Source organism: Alexandromys fortis, unplaced genomic scaffold, assembly GCF_014885135.2.
Source record: "Alexandromys fortis isolate MF-2015 unplaced genomic scaffold, M_Fortis_MF-2015_v1.1 scaffold_79, whole genome shotgun sequence".
NCBI lineage: Eukaryota > Metazoa > Chordata > Mammalia > Rodentia > Cricetidae > Alexandromys > Alexandromys fortis.
This window is the reverse complement of record NW_026067964.1, coordinates 7576824-7592427: the sequence shown is the minus strand read 5'-3', so window position 1 is coordinate 7592427 and position 15604 is coordinate 7576824. Positions and strand designations below refer to the sequence as shown.

Sequence of the window (15604 nt, the reverse complement as noted above, 5' to 3'; positions counted from 1 at the left end):
ATCACTTGTAACCGAGGTCCAGGGAGTCTGATGTCCTCAAATTGCCTCTGAAGGAGCTGCCATGCATGTACACACATACACAGACATGTACACACTTGATTTAAAATAAAATAAAGTTTAAAAGATACATTTCAATTTACATTTTTTTTTTTTTTTTAATTTTAGTGGCATGGCCCTTCTGTGGGCCACTAAAATAGCCGCTAAAACCCACAAACGCACAAGCTAATCTATGGACGCCAAAGATGGCCTCACAGACAACAGCAAACACTCGAAACACTGCACACGTGGAAGAGGAGCGGGCTGTGTTTAAACTGCCCAGTGCTACTGACTGGCCCTGGGATCTGAGGTTGGCTCAGCACTCGTCCTCAGGTGACTCCCTCAGTGATGCCCACAGGGACCAAAACAGCCCACAAATCTCTCTGGTTCCTGGAGGTTTATTTAACTCAGCCATCCCTGTCAATCCAGACTCCTGTACATCTATACAGCTACTCGCTACAACAAATTGACAAGGTTTGCTGGGCATTCACTCACAAACAGTGACAGTCATCTTAACAACCCAACAAGCTTTTCAAATCCTTATTTACATCCTGAGATAATATGATTTTACAGATTTTTAAATTTTTTTTATTTATGAGTGTGACACACACGGGTGTAGGTGCCTGCAGAAGTCAGAAGAGGGTGTTGGATCCCCTGGCTGGAGTAATAGGCTGCTCTGAGCTGCGAGACATGGGTGCTGGGACATGTACTTGGGTCCCCTGGAAGATCAGCAAGTGCTCCTAACTGCTGAGCTGCCTCTCCAGCCCAGAGATAATTTGAGGTATGTATGATTCAGAGACAGGTTGGGTTGCCATCATTTCTGCATTTGAATGGGAGTGGCTGCTGGGGGCTTGTGGGAAGCCACTCTGCCTCCAGCAACTCCAGGCATTAAAAGTTTCTGTATTGCCAAAAACAATAGAAGGCAAATCTCCTGCGATGGCCATTGGGAGGGAAATGAGAACTATTCGCACACACATGGTCAATTCCTGAAAAATAGTATTGTAAAGGGTACTGTGGTTACTGAAGACTTCAGAAAAGCCGCTGCTAATACAAAGCAGTCAACCGGAATCTGCACGGACGGCTCTGTTAACGGCCTCTCCTTTCAGAGCACTGGTGGAAAAAAGCACTTTGTTTTCCACCTACAGAAGAAAGTAAGACATCCCTCTATAAAAACTGACTTCAGTTTTAAAGGAACAGTCTTACCAATCAACATTTTTAAGTCTATTCTGGAAACACATAAAGGCCTAACATTTCATTTCCAGTTGACTGAGGTGTAAAGATAGGTACACCTTAGGTACACCAAAGACAGGGACGCACGTGTTGGCTTTTCCTGCGAGCGAATTCTGTAACAGTAAGACACATGTTTGCACAAATACCTCTTGAAATCCAGCTTGATGCCCTTGTTGCTCTTGATGACCTCAGCCAGCCACTCCTGCAGAGTGTTATCACTGTACGTCTCAGGAGGATGGGCCATGATTGGCTGGCCGTGCTCTGATCCATCACTAGGAAGAAGGACATCAGCCTCTATCATGTGGGCAGCACCTGCCCAAGTAAGAGAGCTATGTTACTGCTGAACAAGGAGGGAACTACAGAAGCAGTGTGTCAGTACCCATGGGAGGAAGAGGAAGGAATCACTCTACCTACAAATCCTTTCTGGTAAAGGGAGTACAGAAAGGGAAGGGAAGCCTGTTAAGTATCGTTGGAGTTTTCTAGTAGCAAAGATAGTTTATTTGAGCTGAGAGTGTCCCTCACAGGTGCTGCTTGCCTAATAGTATGAGCAAGACTCTGGTTCTACCTCTGGTACCAGACAGACATATACAAACCTGCACACCACACAAATACAGAGACATGCACACACACACAAATATGCAGACGCATGCACACAAACACATAGACAGACACATGTACACACACACAGATATAGACACATGCATACACACATACCTGCACATACACAGATATATATAGACGCACACATACACACCCTCACATACATATACTAATGTACATATATGCACACACACATAGATACAGACACATACATTCACATTTACAGAGATACACAGATGCATGCATATATATACATGCATGCACACACACAAATACACAGACACATATAGACACACACAGTTATCTAGACAGCTGCATGTATTATCTTCTTGATATTCAAATTAGAATCCAAGGACATTCATTGTTCATACCTGAAATTCTACACAAAAATTATTGTCTTTGATTTAAAACTTACTTTTTCAAAGTGACCTGTTTGGTGGGACAGACTATCACCACATAGTCCAAACTGGCCTCAAACTTGTAGCTGTGCTACTCCATCCTCCCAAATGCTGGGATTGCAGGCATCGCCAACGCCCTACCTCTAGATGCCTGCTACCAGGAGATTAACAGAACAGACATCTGATAGCGGCTGCTGTCCTAACAAAACCCTGACATAAAGTACCAGCCCTGGGACCTGGGGAAGCCTTAGCAGGTAAGGAAGGAATAGTTCATGGACTGACTTGAGAACAGACATCTGTCTTAATTTTTATAGTTATTTTGTGTATATGTGTGTCTGTGTGCATGCATGTGGAAGTCAGAAGACAATGTACGAGAGCTGGTGTTGTCCTTCTGTCCTGAGGGTTTGGGTATTGAACTGAAGTTGACAGGCTCGGTAGCGAACACCTTTACCTCCTGAGCTATCTGCTTTAGACAACAGTAAACTTGGAAACACCATCATTTGTAGTCACGGCAGAGGATGGAGAGGAGAGGACACCTGTGAATTTGTGGAGTTGATGTACGTGGTTTCCAGGAGACGCGTCAAGTGTCAACTGGTTTCTTTGAAGAACTTACATTAATAATGAGAAGAAAGATGATAAATAGTTAATTGCTGGGAGTTTTAGTAGTATACTAAGGAAGGATTTCCAACTTAGCCCCAAATATCTTTCTAGAGACTTCCATCTTCTATACAATGCCACTGGCAATTAAATTTAGATGAGTTTGGAGAAAAACCTTCAAATCAGAGCACTACAATAAAATATAATTCCAGTGCCGACGCAGCCAACAGGGCAGCTGCAAGGCCTTTCTAAGCCTCAGGACAGCACCCACTCCCACACAGTAGATGAAGAGAATTTAGAATACTAAGAGTATCTGTCCATAGTAACCAAACCTGCAGACCAACCAAGTCAGAGTGAAGACCACCACAAAGCAATCTGGGTATGTGGCTTTTGACAAGAGGAGTGTAATAAATCCACAAGCTGGGGCTAGAGAGACGGCTCAGTGGTTGCCACCCTAGCTACTCTTGCAGAGGACCTGGGTTCAGTTCTCAGCATCTACATGATAGCTCACAACTGTCTGTAACTCCAGTTCCAGGGATCCAATGCCATCTCTTGGCCTCTACAGACAATATTCATGCATGGTAGACAGACATACATGCAGACAAAACACTCAGACACAGAAAATTATTAAATAAATCTTAAAAATAAAGCTTACATTTTTTTTACAGTATGAATATGTTTATTTAAACATCAAAATGCCCATAACAATGACAATGCCATTGCATTGGCAAAAGACAGTTTCTTATCAATTGTATTGCTGTTTTTAGAGCTATAGATCAAGCACCTTTCTTATTATCACAGGAGGTTTATTTATTTGATACAGTATTTTAAATGTGATCATTTTGTAAGAATAAAAATCCTTTTCATAGACATAATTTTTTTGTGTTTAAATATATTTTTAATCAACCTCCTGATATTAGACTCTGCAAAGTCAGATCCAGGATGACAAAGTCAATCTACACCAGCTTTCCATTCTTATCTCTTGTGTTAAATTTAAAGCTCACATGTTTATGGGAGATACATACAATTGAATCAGAATGAACAGAGGTAGCTCAAATAGAGACTTAAATGAGAGTCTGTGGGCTCCCAAAGTTCACATCAGGTCAGAGCAGTCAGTAGCAGATGGGACCACTTCCCCAAAGACACTATCAGAGGCTCCAGGGTATTTCTCTTTTTAAAAAATTATTACATATTTTGATCTGGGTGGTGGTGGTGCATGCCTTTGATCCAAGCACTTGGGAGGAAGAGACAGGCAGATCTCTGTGAGTTCGAGGCCAGCATGGTCTACAGAGTGAGCTCCAGGACAGGCTCCAAAGCTACAGAGAAACCCTGTCTCAATAAACAAAACAAAACAAAACAAAAACCATTACATATTGCATTTGTTTATGGGGTCACACGCATGCCTGCCGTGCTGTGGAGGGCAGAGAACAGTGTGTGAGACTTGGTTCCTCCTGCCATCGCCGTGTGTGTCCCTGGGATTCCACTCGTGCTGACAGGATGGGGGCCGCTGCCTTTGCCAGCCCATCAAGGGTATTTAAGCTTTTAGGAAGCACAAATCTAAACTGCAGTCACATATACCAATTCGTACAGACTGGGGTGCTGGCCAAAGATGTGAAGATTTAAGACCCTCTCCTCAGGTACAATCATTGAAGCCATGAGCACCCGTAGCCTGGCTTCCAGTAACCCATGTCTAACCTCTCGTGGCCCAAGGAACCTTCCACAGAGGTCAGCCTTGAGAAAAACAACTTACATAGCAAAATTAACTCCTTAACATGATTATGGGAGACAGTGCCATCAAGCCTGCTGGGCATCCCACAGTGAGACTGGCTCCTGGTCTCTCTTGCAAGGAGGACTTCGATCCCATCCCTTCCAGAAGTGCCATCCCATTTCTGGGAGTTCACCACTGCTTCTCTTCAGTGTATTTTAACACCATTTCTCTGTGTCTGTTCATGTCTGCTGACTTCTTTTTAGGGCAGACAGTAACAGGGTTTGTAGCAGCCCAAAATGCAAACAATAGTTTGCATTTTAATTGTGGAGTGGATAAAACATGCTCTGTGGATACAATGTACTCCTTTGTGTGCAAAAAGGGATCATCAGCAACCCACGCCAGGACCTCAGCAAACCTCAGAGACACACTCACTAAAAAGCAACAAGGAAGGTACAAGGCAAGGAGATGGAAAGGGTTCTTAGTGTGGGGGAGAGTGTTCAAGTTTGGGTTCAGGAACAGGCCCAGCGGGGTGATACAGTTCTGTAACTCCCACTGCTGGTGAGATAGAGTTCAATCAAGCCCTGCCTAGACTACAGAGAACATTCAATAAAAACTAAAAGGAGCAGCTGGAGAGACTGCTCAGCAGCTTGAGTTCAGTCCCAAGCACCCACATGGTGGCTCATGATCATCCGTAGCTCCAGTCCCAGGGAGTTTGATGCCGTCTTATGGCCTCTGGGCACCAGGTACACTCACAGTGCACAGACATACATGCAGGCAAAACACCCAGATACATAAAACAAATAAACTGAAAAACACAGACAAGCAAGAAAAGGAAAAAGAATGCTAGGGCATAGATTAGTGGTAGTGCTTGCCCAGGGTGTTCCAGGGTCTGGGGTCAACATCAGTATCGCAAAGCACAAGTTCCTGGAAAGAAAGCAGCCGGTGTGAGGACAGCAAGGGCTCAGCCAGCAAAGAGGGAATATCAGAACCACAGCAGGCAGATCTGAAGACTTAAGCTAGCTTGTGCAGGGTTTTCAGGTCACTGTGATGGTCTGGAGCGCCAGTAAACAGAACACACCCTCTACGCGGACGGTAGGAAATAAAGCAGCAGGTTAGCAGATGGGCGTCAGGTTGTTACACCTGTGACGCCAGGACAAATGGCACAACTCAGTTGAGGGAGAAATGAGCTTGATGATGTCTAACTGTAGCAATCGACCCGCTCTCAAATTCTGGAAGGGAGTCTGTCTCCAGAGCCAAGTCCAGCTGCTGCCCACTCTCCAGGGAAGTCACCCATTCTCTTGCCCACTGCCTGGGACATGGCTGCTGCCCACTGTCCAGGGAAACTGTGCACTCTCCTGTCCACTGACTCTGGCAGACTGGCTCCCAATCCAGCGAACTCATAGACATTTCACTTGGATTTCAAAAAATGTACTGAGTTCGTAAATTACCCAAATTAACCTGAAGTAGTCAGGTGTGGCAACTCCTATCTGGAATCCCTTGGATTCTGGACTTGGAATGCTGATACCAGCCTGGGTTGCATACCAAAGACTGCTTCAAAAAAATAGGAATAGGAAAATAATTTTTAGCATAAATAGCAGAAGCCACTTACTCCTCAGTGCCTCACGCATCTGGGACTTGTGGTTGGCTGCGTGATACCAGACGATCTCAGCGCCATCTTCTGTCGTGATCTGATTGTTTCTGAGAAAATAATCCAGTATATTTTCACTCCAGGATCCTGAAATAACAACATTTACATGACAGAGAATATTGTTTTTGATGGGGTACATGTTTAAGGTGAACAACACGATGTCGTGAGATGCACGTGGCAAGTAAAACAGTTTCTATGCTGAAGCCAATAAACATACCCATCTTCTCTCCAGCGACTGTGTTTAAATTTTGTTGGTGGTGCATGTGCACATGTGTGCATGAGTATATTGCACACATGTAGGTGCGCACATGCACGCACATGCATGAAGAGCAGCTAGAACCTCACTAGCATAAATCTCATAAACAAAACACTTTCACTACCTTTATTCCTCATGGAGCACACTAGATCTCCAGATTCGCTCATTCTGCATGTCTGCCCTTTACCTTTTGGTCAACACTTCCTCACCTCTCCCAGAATAGCCAATGTTGTGTTCTCTATTTCTATGTATTTGAGAAATTTTACATTCTACAAATAAAAGAGATCATGCAACATATTTTATTCCTGTGGCTGGTTTATTTCACTAAGCACAATAATATCTCCTGGGCTCACATGTGTGGCTACTAGAAAGGGCTTTGTTAGTGCGAAATGCTATTCTACCCATTAGCCTGTCACTAGACTTGGGGGCTTCCACGCCTTGGCTGTTGTGAAGAACGTCCACACACACTCCTTTACAAGTGGTTTTCTCCCCATGGTATGTGCCCACAGTGGGGGACTGCTGGGTTGCAGCGTTAAAAATGTTTTTATATAAAGGTGCAAAAGTATATTGAGAGAGAAAAACCAAGCAATTAGGCTAGGAAAAATAGATTCACAATACATATATGCACTGTGACATGTGGGCCTGCGGTACATGTAACATACATCATGTTGCAGTCAGCAGCCATGCGCTGTGCTCTGCAGACTGGAGGTGTGAAAAGCACGCAGGAAGACAGAAAATGCTAAGAAGCAGACACTGAACAGCAGAAACTACACTGTGTCCTCCAAAAACCCGGGTCCTCTGCATAGAGACAAAGCTACACTGAAAGACTGAGGGAGGTTCTGTGTGTGTGTCCCCACCAAGCGAAACCCAAAGTCCTGAAGGTGTGTCCACGGAGCCCCTTTAACAGCGTGAGTCCATGTGTTGCTGCAAATCTGCCTTCAGACCATGCATGACCCTCTGGGCAGGTGAGGGCCTGAACTCAAGGCAAAAATCACAGGCTCAGTCAGCACAGAGAAATACAAGTAACGCACATATTGCCAAGTACTCACAGCGTACCAGGTTTTCCTTTAATCTCCTCCCTAAGCACTGTTATCCAGTGCAGTGCCTACGCACATTGCCAACTGTTGGCTTTTTAACTCTGCCTGGAAACCTTTAAAAGTCTAAAAAATGCTAGTTCACATTGCCAGTAAGATACCAGGCTGGAGATCTCGAGGCTGGAGAGATGGCTCGGTGGTTAACAGTGCTCCACTCTTGCAGAGGATCCAGGTTTGATTCCCGGCACCAACATGAACGCCCTTCCGTTATCAATCTGTTAACTCCAGTTCCTGCAGAAAAACTCCCCCTTCTAAAGTACAGACTCGCATGCAAGCAAACACTCACATACATAAAATAGAAGTAAAAAGTAAATCTTTAATATCTATTCATTGGGAAAAGGAATCTTTGGTCAGAAAATAGGACTTCTTTAACTACCTCTGTTCATTTTGATCCAAGTGCATGTATCTCCCATAAACATGTGGGCTTCATTTTTAAGATTTATTTTCTGTCTGAGTATTTTGCCTATGTATGTCCACTATGTGTGTGCTTATTGTCTGCAGAGGCCAGAAGACAGCACTGGATTCTGGAACTGGAGTCACAGAGAGTTGAGAGCTGTCAGGTGGGTGCTGGGAACTGAACCCAGGTCCTCCACCACAGCAGCCAGCGGTTTCCTCCCCAGCTCTAGCATGTGGGATTTTGACATACCAAATTACAAACCACTCCTTTAGTCATAGAACTGAGGAGTTGGAAAGAAGCACCTGCCAGCCTGTGGCTTAGCAAGCACTCTGGGAAAAATAGGGGAGTCCCCAGTGCCCCCCACTGCTCCCAGAGTTCTCCCACTGCCCCAGAGTCCCCCCATTGCCCCAGAGTACCCTCACTGCCTCCAGAGTCCCCCCTGGCCCCAGAATCCTCCCACTGCCCCAAGAGTTCCCCACTGCCCCCAGAGTCCCCCCACTGCCCCAAGAGCTCCCCACTGCCCCCAGAATCCCCCCATTGCTCCTAGAATTCCCCCACTGCCCCCAGAGTTTTCCCACTGCCCCCAGAATCCTCCCACTGCTCCCAGAATCCCCCACTGCCCACAGTGGCACCCCACTGCCCCAACAGCCCCCCCAACTACCTCCGGCAGCCTGTTCTGCTCCCAGCAGTCCCCTCAAACACAGGGCCCTCTTCACAAATGCAAGAGTATGCATGACCATCATTTTTTAAATATCCGAGTTAGTCATTTTAGGAAGCACATTAATTCTTAGTTATGACAAATACCAACAAAGAAGAAAACAATTACATCACAGTATATATCATAATAGAAGCATAATAGGTGTGGCACTGGACACTTGAATCCCACAGCTCAGAAGTCTAAGACAGGAAAATTATGAGTTCAAAGCTAACCTGGACTACACAGTAGAAGTGTGTCTAAAATGAGGTGAGGAGGGACAGATAGACAGAGATCAACTGACTGAGAAGTTGGGTCATTCTTCCCTGGCACACAGGTGCCAGAACACACCTAGGCATTAGGCTTTGCTATGGCGCCTTTCAGCCGTTCATACTGCATTTGGAGTTTTCATAAAGGTGCCTTACACATCAGCAACAGGACACAATGATGCAGGACTTGTAAGTCCAATACCTTTTCTGTGGGTAGATTGCTGCTCTGTACTTAGGGACTTACCATGGGGTGATGTCCAGATAAACTAACTGTTGGGTTAGAATATCCTAACTCAAAAGACATTCAATGCACTACTGAGCATCACAGCTCAGCTCAGTCGATTTTAAAATGTTTGAAACATGTGAATTTGGTCTCTTCAAAGAGACCAAGGTAACTTTAGAAGTCACTTAGTTGGGGGCTTGCTGACAGTTTGAGAGGGTGAGTTCACGACCCTCGCAGAATGGCAGCTGGCAGGCAGGCAAGGTGCTGGAGCCATAGCTAAGAGCTTAGATCTTATTTGAACGTTGAAGGCAAGGTGGGGTTGAGCCTGTCATGGAGTTTTTTTGAAACGAAGCCCACCCCCACCTCCTCCAACAGGCCACACCTCCTGATCCTTCCCCAAACAGTTCCACCAACTAGGGACCTAGCACTGGTACACAGGACTCCATGGGGGGGAAGGGGCATTCTTATATCTGTTCTTTGAGAAATTGTACTCTTTGAATTTATTCCATAGACAGATAAATTCATTTGGGAGAATGCATTTCATTCAGGAAACTTAATGAACTGTTCATAATAGCAAAAAAAAAAAAACTTCAAACGTCTGTTGGCACTAAACGTGGACCATTCTGCAGCCCTTCAAATGAACAAGGCAACTATCTATGTACAAAAGGATTTCCAGGACAGTAGTAAGGAAAGCGTTAGAGCAATGGCGCAGGAGGAATAATGGGTACCAGACAATATGTTACACAGCAAAGAAGGAGTTAAGGCTGCCAGCCAAGTGCCTATGTGAATTCAGGGATTCTGTTTTATTTTGTGTGAGGGCATGAGACATTTTAGGAAATGGGAGGATGTTTATTTGAGTGTATAAATGTCAACAGCAGGGTCCTCTTAAGAGGGAGGAAGGCCAGCGACAGCTGAGGTGATGTAGTGAGGGGAAGTCCACCAGTCCGTTCTGGCTTCAGAGATGCAGGAAGAGCTCCTATGAGCCAAGGAGCCAGAAAGGCAAGAACACTGCCACCCACACCTCCTGGAGAAAAGCACTCCTGGTAACACCGTGCTTTTAGCCCTTGGAAATCTGGCTCAGACTTCCGATACCACTTGGGCAAAGCGTTGGACACAAGGGAACCGGAAAACTGCAGCTGCGTGGTGGGAGCTGTGTCTCCTGTCAGAATTCTCCTCTGTGGTTAAATGTCCTTAGGCCACAGTTAGGCTGTTCCCGCTGGATCAGAAACTAAGGCACCAGGGTCTTCTCCACACTGTGCTCAAAAGACCCGTTGTCATTATGTGGTAAAGTGGTGTGCCCGTGTGTGCATGTCACATGCTCCTGAAGAATAGGTGTGTGTCCGTGTGTGCATGTCACAAGAAGAATAGGTGTGTGCCCGTGTGTGCACGTCACATGCTCCTGAAGAATAGGTGTGTGCCTGTGTGTGCACATCACATGCTGCTGAAGAAGAATAGGTGTCATTCTTTGGAAGCCTCCACCTTGTGTTTTGAGAAAAGGAGACTTGCTTGCCTGGGGCGCACCAAACAGACAAGTCTGGCTGGCTCGCTAGCTACCCCCGGGAGCTGTTTCCACCTCTCCAGAGTGACCTGTACCAGGGTAGCTGGTTTTCACATGTGTTCTGTGGATGGAACTCTGCTCCTCCCGCTTGCAAAGCAAGTAGTTTATCAAATGAGTTCTCTCTCCAGCACCTCCACTGGGATTTTGATACCCGTCTCTCTTGTGGGGACCATGAGACAACACACTTAAGAGATATCAGGTTCACTAGGGTTTGGAAGGCGAAAAGAGTCACCTTAACCCACATATATGTATCATAAACAGCCACAAAGACTTCCTTAAAATCCACAGCCCCAAACCAGAGGGAGGCCTCCAACCTGGGGAAAACCCGGTCTTATTTTCTCTTCGGAGTTTGACAAAAAGAGGAACAGACAAAAAGGAAACGAAGTTGGAGGGAGGTTTGATTGGCTGAGAAGAGCTGTGGGAAGGGCACGGGTGAATAGGATCAAAATACGTGGTATAAAGATCCTCAAAGGTTAATACAAAGTACTATCTAACATGTATATGCGTGTCAAAATGTGGTTAGTAAGCTGTCTCCGGGAGGATCCACCAAGGAACCAACAGCAGAAGCCTGAGGGGAAAACGGGTTGAAAGACAGGGAGCATAGCCCTTCCGGGACCATTCCGAACTTTTTATATTAAGAACGAATTTTCAGTTTGTATTTGAAACAACTGAGTTACCCTAAATTGTTCCTAAAGCCCCCTTGTGACATGGAGTCACTCACTCCGGTCTCTGTAAAATCCGCCACCAGGCCTCCTTCACGCGTTTAGCATTCTCGAACCTTCCACACCCAGCTGACACTGGCGTTTAGTTCCGGAATACTAGAACAGGGAAAGGAGTAGGCGCCCGCCCAGCTTTCTGCGCTTACCTGGGCCCCCAGCGCATGCTGCCATGGTGATGGACGGACGCCGTCGTCTGCGCAGGCGCTAAGGGTTGGCACATATGGGCGTGGTCTCGGGTGGAGGAAGCCAGATGACCGGAACCTCGGCGCCGTGCGGAATTGGTGCGCACGCGCATTGTAGCAACTGGGTTGGTAGGGGCGCTACGTGCAGTTGCACCGCTGAACTACTTGTCCCAGGGGGCTGCGGGCTGCAAAGCTAGAAGACATCACGTGACAGTACGAGTGGCCTCGGTTCTGGCCCAGCCCTTCAGAGGGTTATGATTTAAGTCGCTTTGACTAAAATGGCAATTATTTTTAGCCTCAATCAGACCTCCGTAGTCTCCAGCCCAGCCAGAATTTTCCATCTCAGAAAACACATTAGCCCTATCGCTTTATAGTTTCTCGTTTTCTGCCTGTATCTTGGCATTTAAATTTAGTTTTCCTTTTTACGCATTTAATTACTTCGTTACAGAAAGCACAAACCACACACCCCTCACCTCGAATTTATTATAGGACCAAGTGTGAGTGCCCATGGTCCAAGAACACCAAATTAGCTGTCCCAAATATCTTGCGGTTTCATGGCGTTTTTGCTGTTTAAGAAAGTCATCATCCATCATGGAATTTCCCAAACACTCGGGTGGAAACATCAGGCGTACAGTTTACAGTAAATGAGGACATCTCGGTTTATGTTGTCAGGGTTCAGTTGCTATCAGAGGATTCTTAGTTTTTAGGCTGATGGAGATTAGTGGCGTGCTGTTAACACACTGCAAAAGGTTTCCCTTAGTCACAAGGATGTCAGGACAAAAGTGGCCAATGCTATTAAGGGAGCATAATAGCAAAAGATGGTTGTCTCTGGATCGTCAACATACCAACGCTCCACAACTGGGAAGTTCTGACCTCGGCATTGCAGGACCTTTTTATCATAGGTGTGGCTCCGCCACCACTTTAGTTAGCACATCTATATGATTCTGTTTTTATTCTGTTGCTGAAATATAGTTTCCTTGTGTATCTACTTATTTTGTACTGTTAGGGATGATAGCACCTTGCCCGAGTCCGACAACAGACAGGATTTTTACTTTTCCTGGCACTTGGTGGCACATTCAGTATGTGAGGCTTTTCCGGATAATGTCGCTATTCTATTCCCCTTAGGGTTTTCCACCTGTTGTGTTTCACCCCAGTAAAGGTGAAACCCTCGGAGTTTGCCTACTTAAGCGAGGGCCTTCAGTTATGCATACCTTATGTGGAGCCTGAACTGACTGCTGCCCCATACATGTGGGTGATTGCCCCAAGAGGCACCACTAGCTTTTATCTTGTAACTGGGCATCCCTTGTTAAACTGTTGTGATGTTTTAGGATGAAGCTGCCATTTAGTCAGCTTTGTTTTCAGCACAAACATGGATCCTATCGTGCACTTTCCAGAAACACAGCTTCTTGTATCTGCACATTTGTGTACTCTTTGCATGTCACACTTACTACTTGTGGCAAGGACTCCACCAATCTTGAACTGTATAATTTTACCAGAAAAGCCTGTAGCTCTTTTTGCTGACTGCTGAAAACATTCATGTGTCGGTCATGGGATACTAGATGCTACAAAGACAAATCCCTCAAAACTTAAGCTTACAGGAGAGTCTCTTATGAGCTGGTTTTACCCGTGAGGGTCAGGAGCCAGAAGCTTCAGAGGGCAGGTCTCTGAGGGTCAGGAGCCAGAAGCTTCAGAGGGCAGGTCTCTGAGGGTCAGGAGCCAGAAGCTTCAGAGGGCAGGTCTCTGAGGGTAAGCCCAGTCCGAGCCGCTTCAGAGGCTGGTTTAAAGGTTTGGCGGGGCTTCGATCCACTTTCCATTCAAGCTGTGTTGTCAGGAAGCTTCAGGTCCTTATCAAATAGGTGTTTTTGCAGTAGCCAAAGACTGCAAGTGGTTCCCCCAACACTAGTACTGGATAGAATGGCGGCTGTCAACATGTGAGCCGGGACCCTTTCACAGGGGTCACATGCCAACTATCCTGCACGTCGGATATTTGCATTATGACTCATAACAGCAACAAAATTAGTTATGAAGTAGCAATGAAAATAATTGTGTGGACGGGAGTGTCACTAGGCATGAGGAACTGTAGTAAAGGGTCACAGCATTAGGACAGCTGAGAGCCCTAAGATGAACAGAGAGGGGTTGGTGGTGAAGTCTCTGGGGTTCTCCCTTCTGCCACAGTCTGTTGTCATCAGTGGGTAGCAGGGAACTGCAGGAGGAAGGGAAGGGGGTGGGGATCGCTGTAAGTACCTCTAGACTGTGCTGTAGCCCTCAACACAGCTCCTCACAGCTGTGCTGACCCCACCGTAAAATTAGTTCATCGCTACTTCGTTTTCCAATAGTCTTAGGCAACTCCTGTGAAAGAATGGTTTGACCCCAAAGAAGTCATGACCCCCAGGTTAAGAACAGATACCTAAGCTTATTTTTAATCTTACGATTAAAAATTAATAGAGCCTTAACACTATTTTTTAAAGGACCTTTATTGGAGCACTTGAACTACAACTTACCTGTATAAGCATGGGAATAAAGTTGAATTTTGTTTCTACAGATGCAAACAATAAAAAAAAAACTTGCCCAAAGGCATTCATATGAAATAGAATATTACGAACACAACTTTAAACTACCAAAAATCCTTGAGTGCAAAAAGTAAGAGTGAGTGATGGGGATGAATATTACCAAAGTACTTAATATGCATCCATGAAAATGTCGCAATGAAATCTATTCCTTTTCTGGGTCTGGCCAAACACACCTGTAATTCCAGCACTTGTGAGGCTGAGATGGAGGCCAGCCTAAGCCACACAGCTAGACCTTGTCTTAAAAAGAAGCCAACCATTAGTTTTTACAGTCAATATACATTAACAAAAATGTGGAAGACTAATGTATCAATTAAGTGGAAAAAGATAAATTTAGATGGGAAGGCTTAGTGCCCAGCAAAAAAAAATTCAAATAAAAATCTGCATGTAGGTGTGTAATAAAATTGTTATGATGAGAATACTAAGAACACAGGCTAGATTTCTAAAGGATTTTTTGTTCCGTTCTACAATTAAGATGTATTTAACCAGTCACTGAGTAAAAAGTGTTCTGACAGGAGCATCGAAGCCTTTATGGCCCTAGGTATAAAGCTACATAGCCCAGGGAACTGAGGTGGGAAAACTTAATGTGCTACATTTTATGTAAGAAAAGTCACTATGAAAAATCGTGTGCATGGCTCTGGTAAATTAAAACTATGTGTGAGTCACCAAGCAACTACTGGGCATGTGTGTAAAGGAAGTCCCTGTCAAACAAGCAGCTGGTCTGTGTGCTCACTGCAGTTTTATTAACAAAAACAAGACACAAAACCAATGTAAGGTCCCCCAAGGGGTGAGTATGTGGCGTAGGCACACAATGAAGTCAGGGCCCATCCAGGAGATACCATCATTTTAACAAGGGTGAACTGACAGGAGACAGGCGAAGACAGACCAGCACAGGACGACCAGTGCTGCATGACCTCACTTCTGTGTGGAACTGAAAAATGCCGGACTCAGACAAAAAGCACAGATGGTGAGTGCTGGGGCTGAAGAGGCAGAGTCGGCAGAGGAAAGGAAGATGCTGGGGAGATGTTGGTCAGGACACAAAATTTCAGGTAGGTAAAATAAATTCAAGTGTTCTCTTGCACAACCATAATAACTACAAAAATCCCAATATATCGTGCACTTGAAGAAATAGAAAATAAGACCACTACTGTTATGACTTCTGCGCCCTGGAATGGTACACAAGGAAAATGCAGTCTGCTGAGAGGATGTGGAGGAAGAATGGGGGAACGTGCAGGTGGGAGGCAAAGTTAGCACTTAAGTTTTCATGTTTCTTTTTGCTGAGTTGTGCATATTGTATATATTGTCAAACATTATAAAGACACTCAACAAAATATATAAAACCTAGAATGAGTCAGAAGTTTCTGTTTTATTCCAAGACAGTCTTTTGAAACTTGAATCACATTGTCAAAATTATTCTTCCTATTAAAA

The 15604-nt window shown here is 45.2% G+C and overlaps 1 protein-coding gene across 9 annotated transcripts in view; it reads right to left on the bottom strand.

The window, feature by feature from the left end:
* Fam151b (family with sequence similarity 151 member B) overlaps positions 1–11629 on the bottom strand; it is a 41673-nt gene extending 30044 nt beyond the window's left edge. For all 9 annotated transcript variants that reach the window (XR_007593883.1, XR_007593880.1, XR_007593879.1 and 6 more), the window contains exons 1-3: positions 11574–11629; positions 6179–6304; positions 1413–1578 (exon numbers count right to left, since the gene is read on the bottom strand). Coding sequence is in view for 2 of the 9 variants with exons in the window: in XM_050153883.1 (XP_050009840.1) it covers positions 1413–1578; positions 6179–6304; positions 11574–11598 (317 nt within the window). In the remaining 7 variants the exon portion in view is untranslated. The remainder of the gene's footprint in view (positions 1–1412; positions 1579–6178; positions 6305–11573) is intronic.
* Between the last annotated feature and the right edge of the window lie 3975 nt (positions 11630–15604).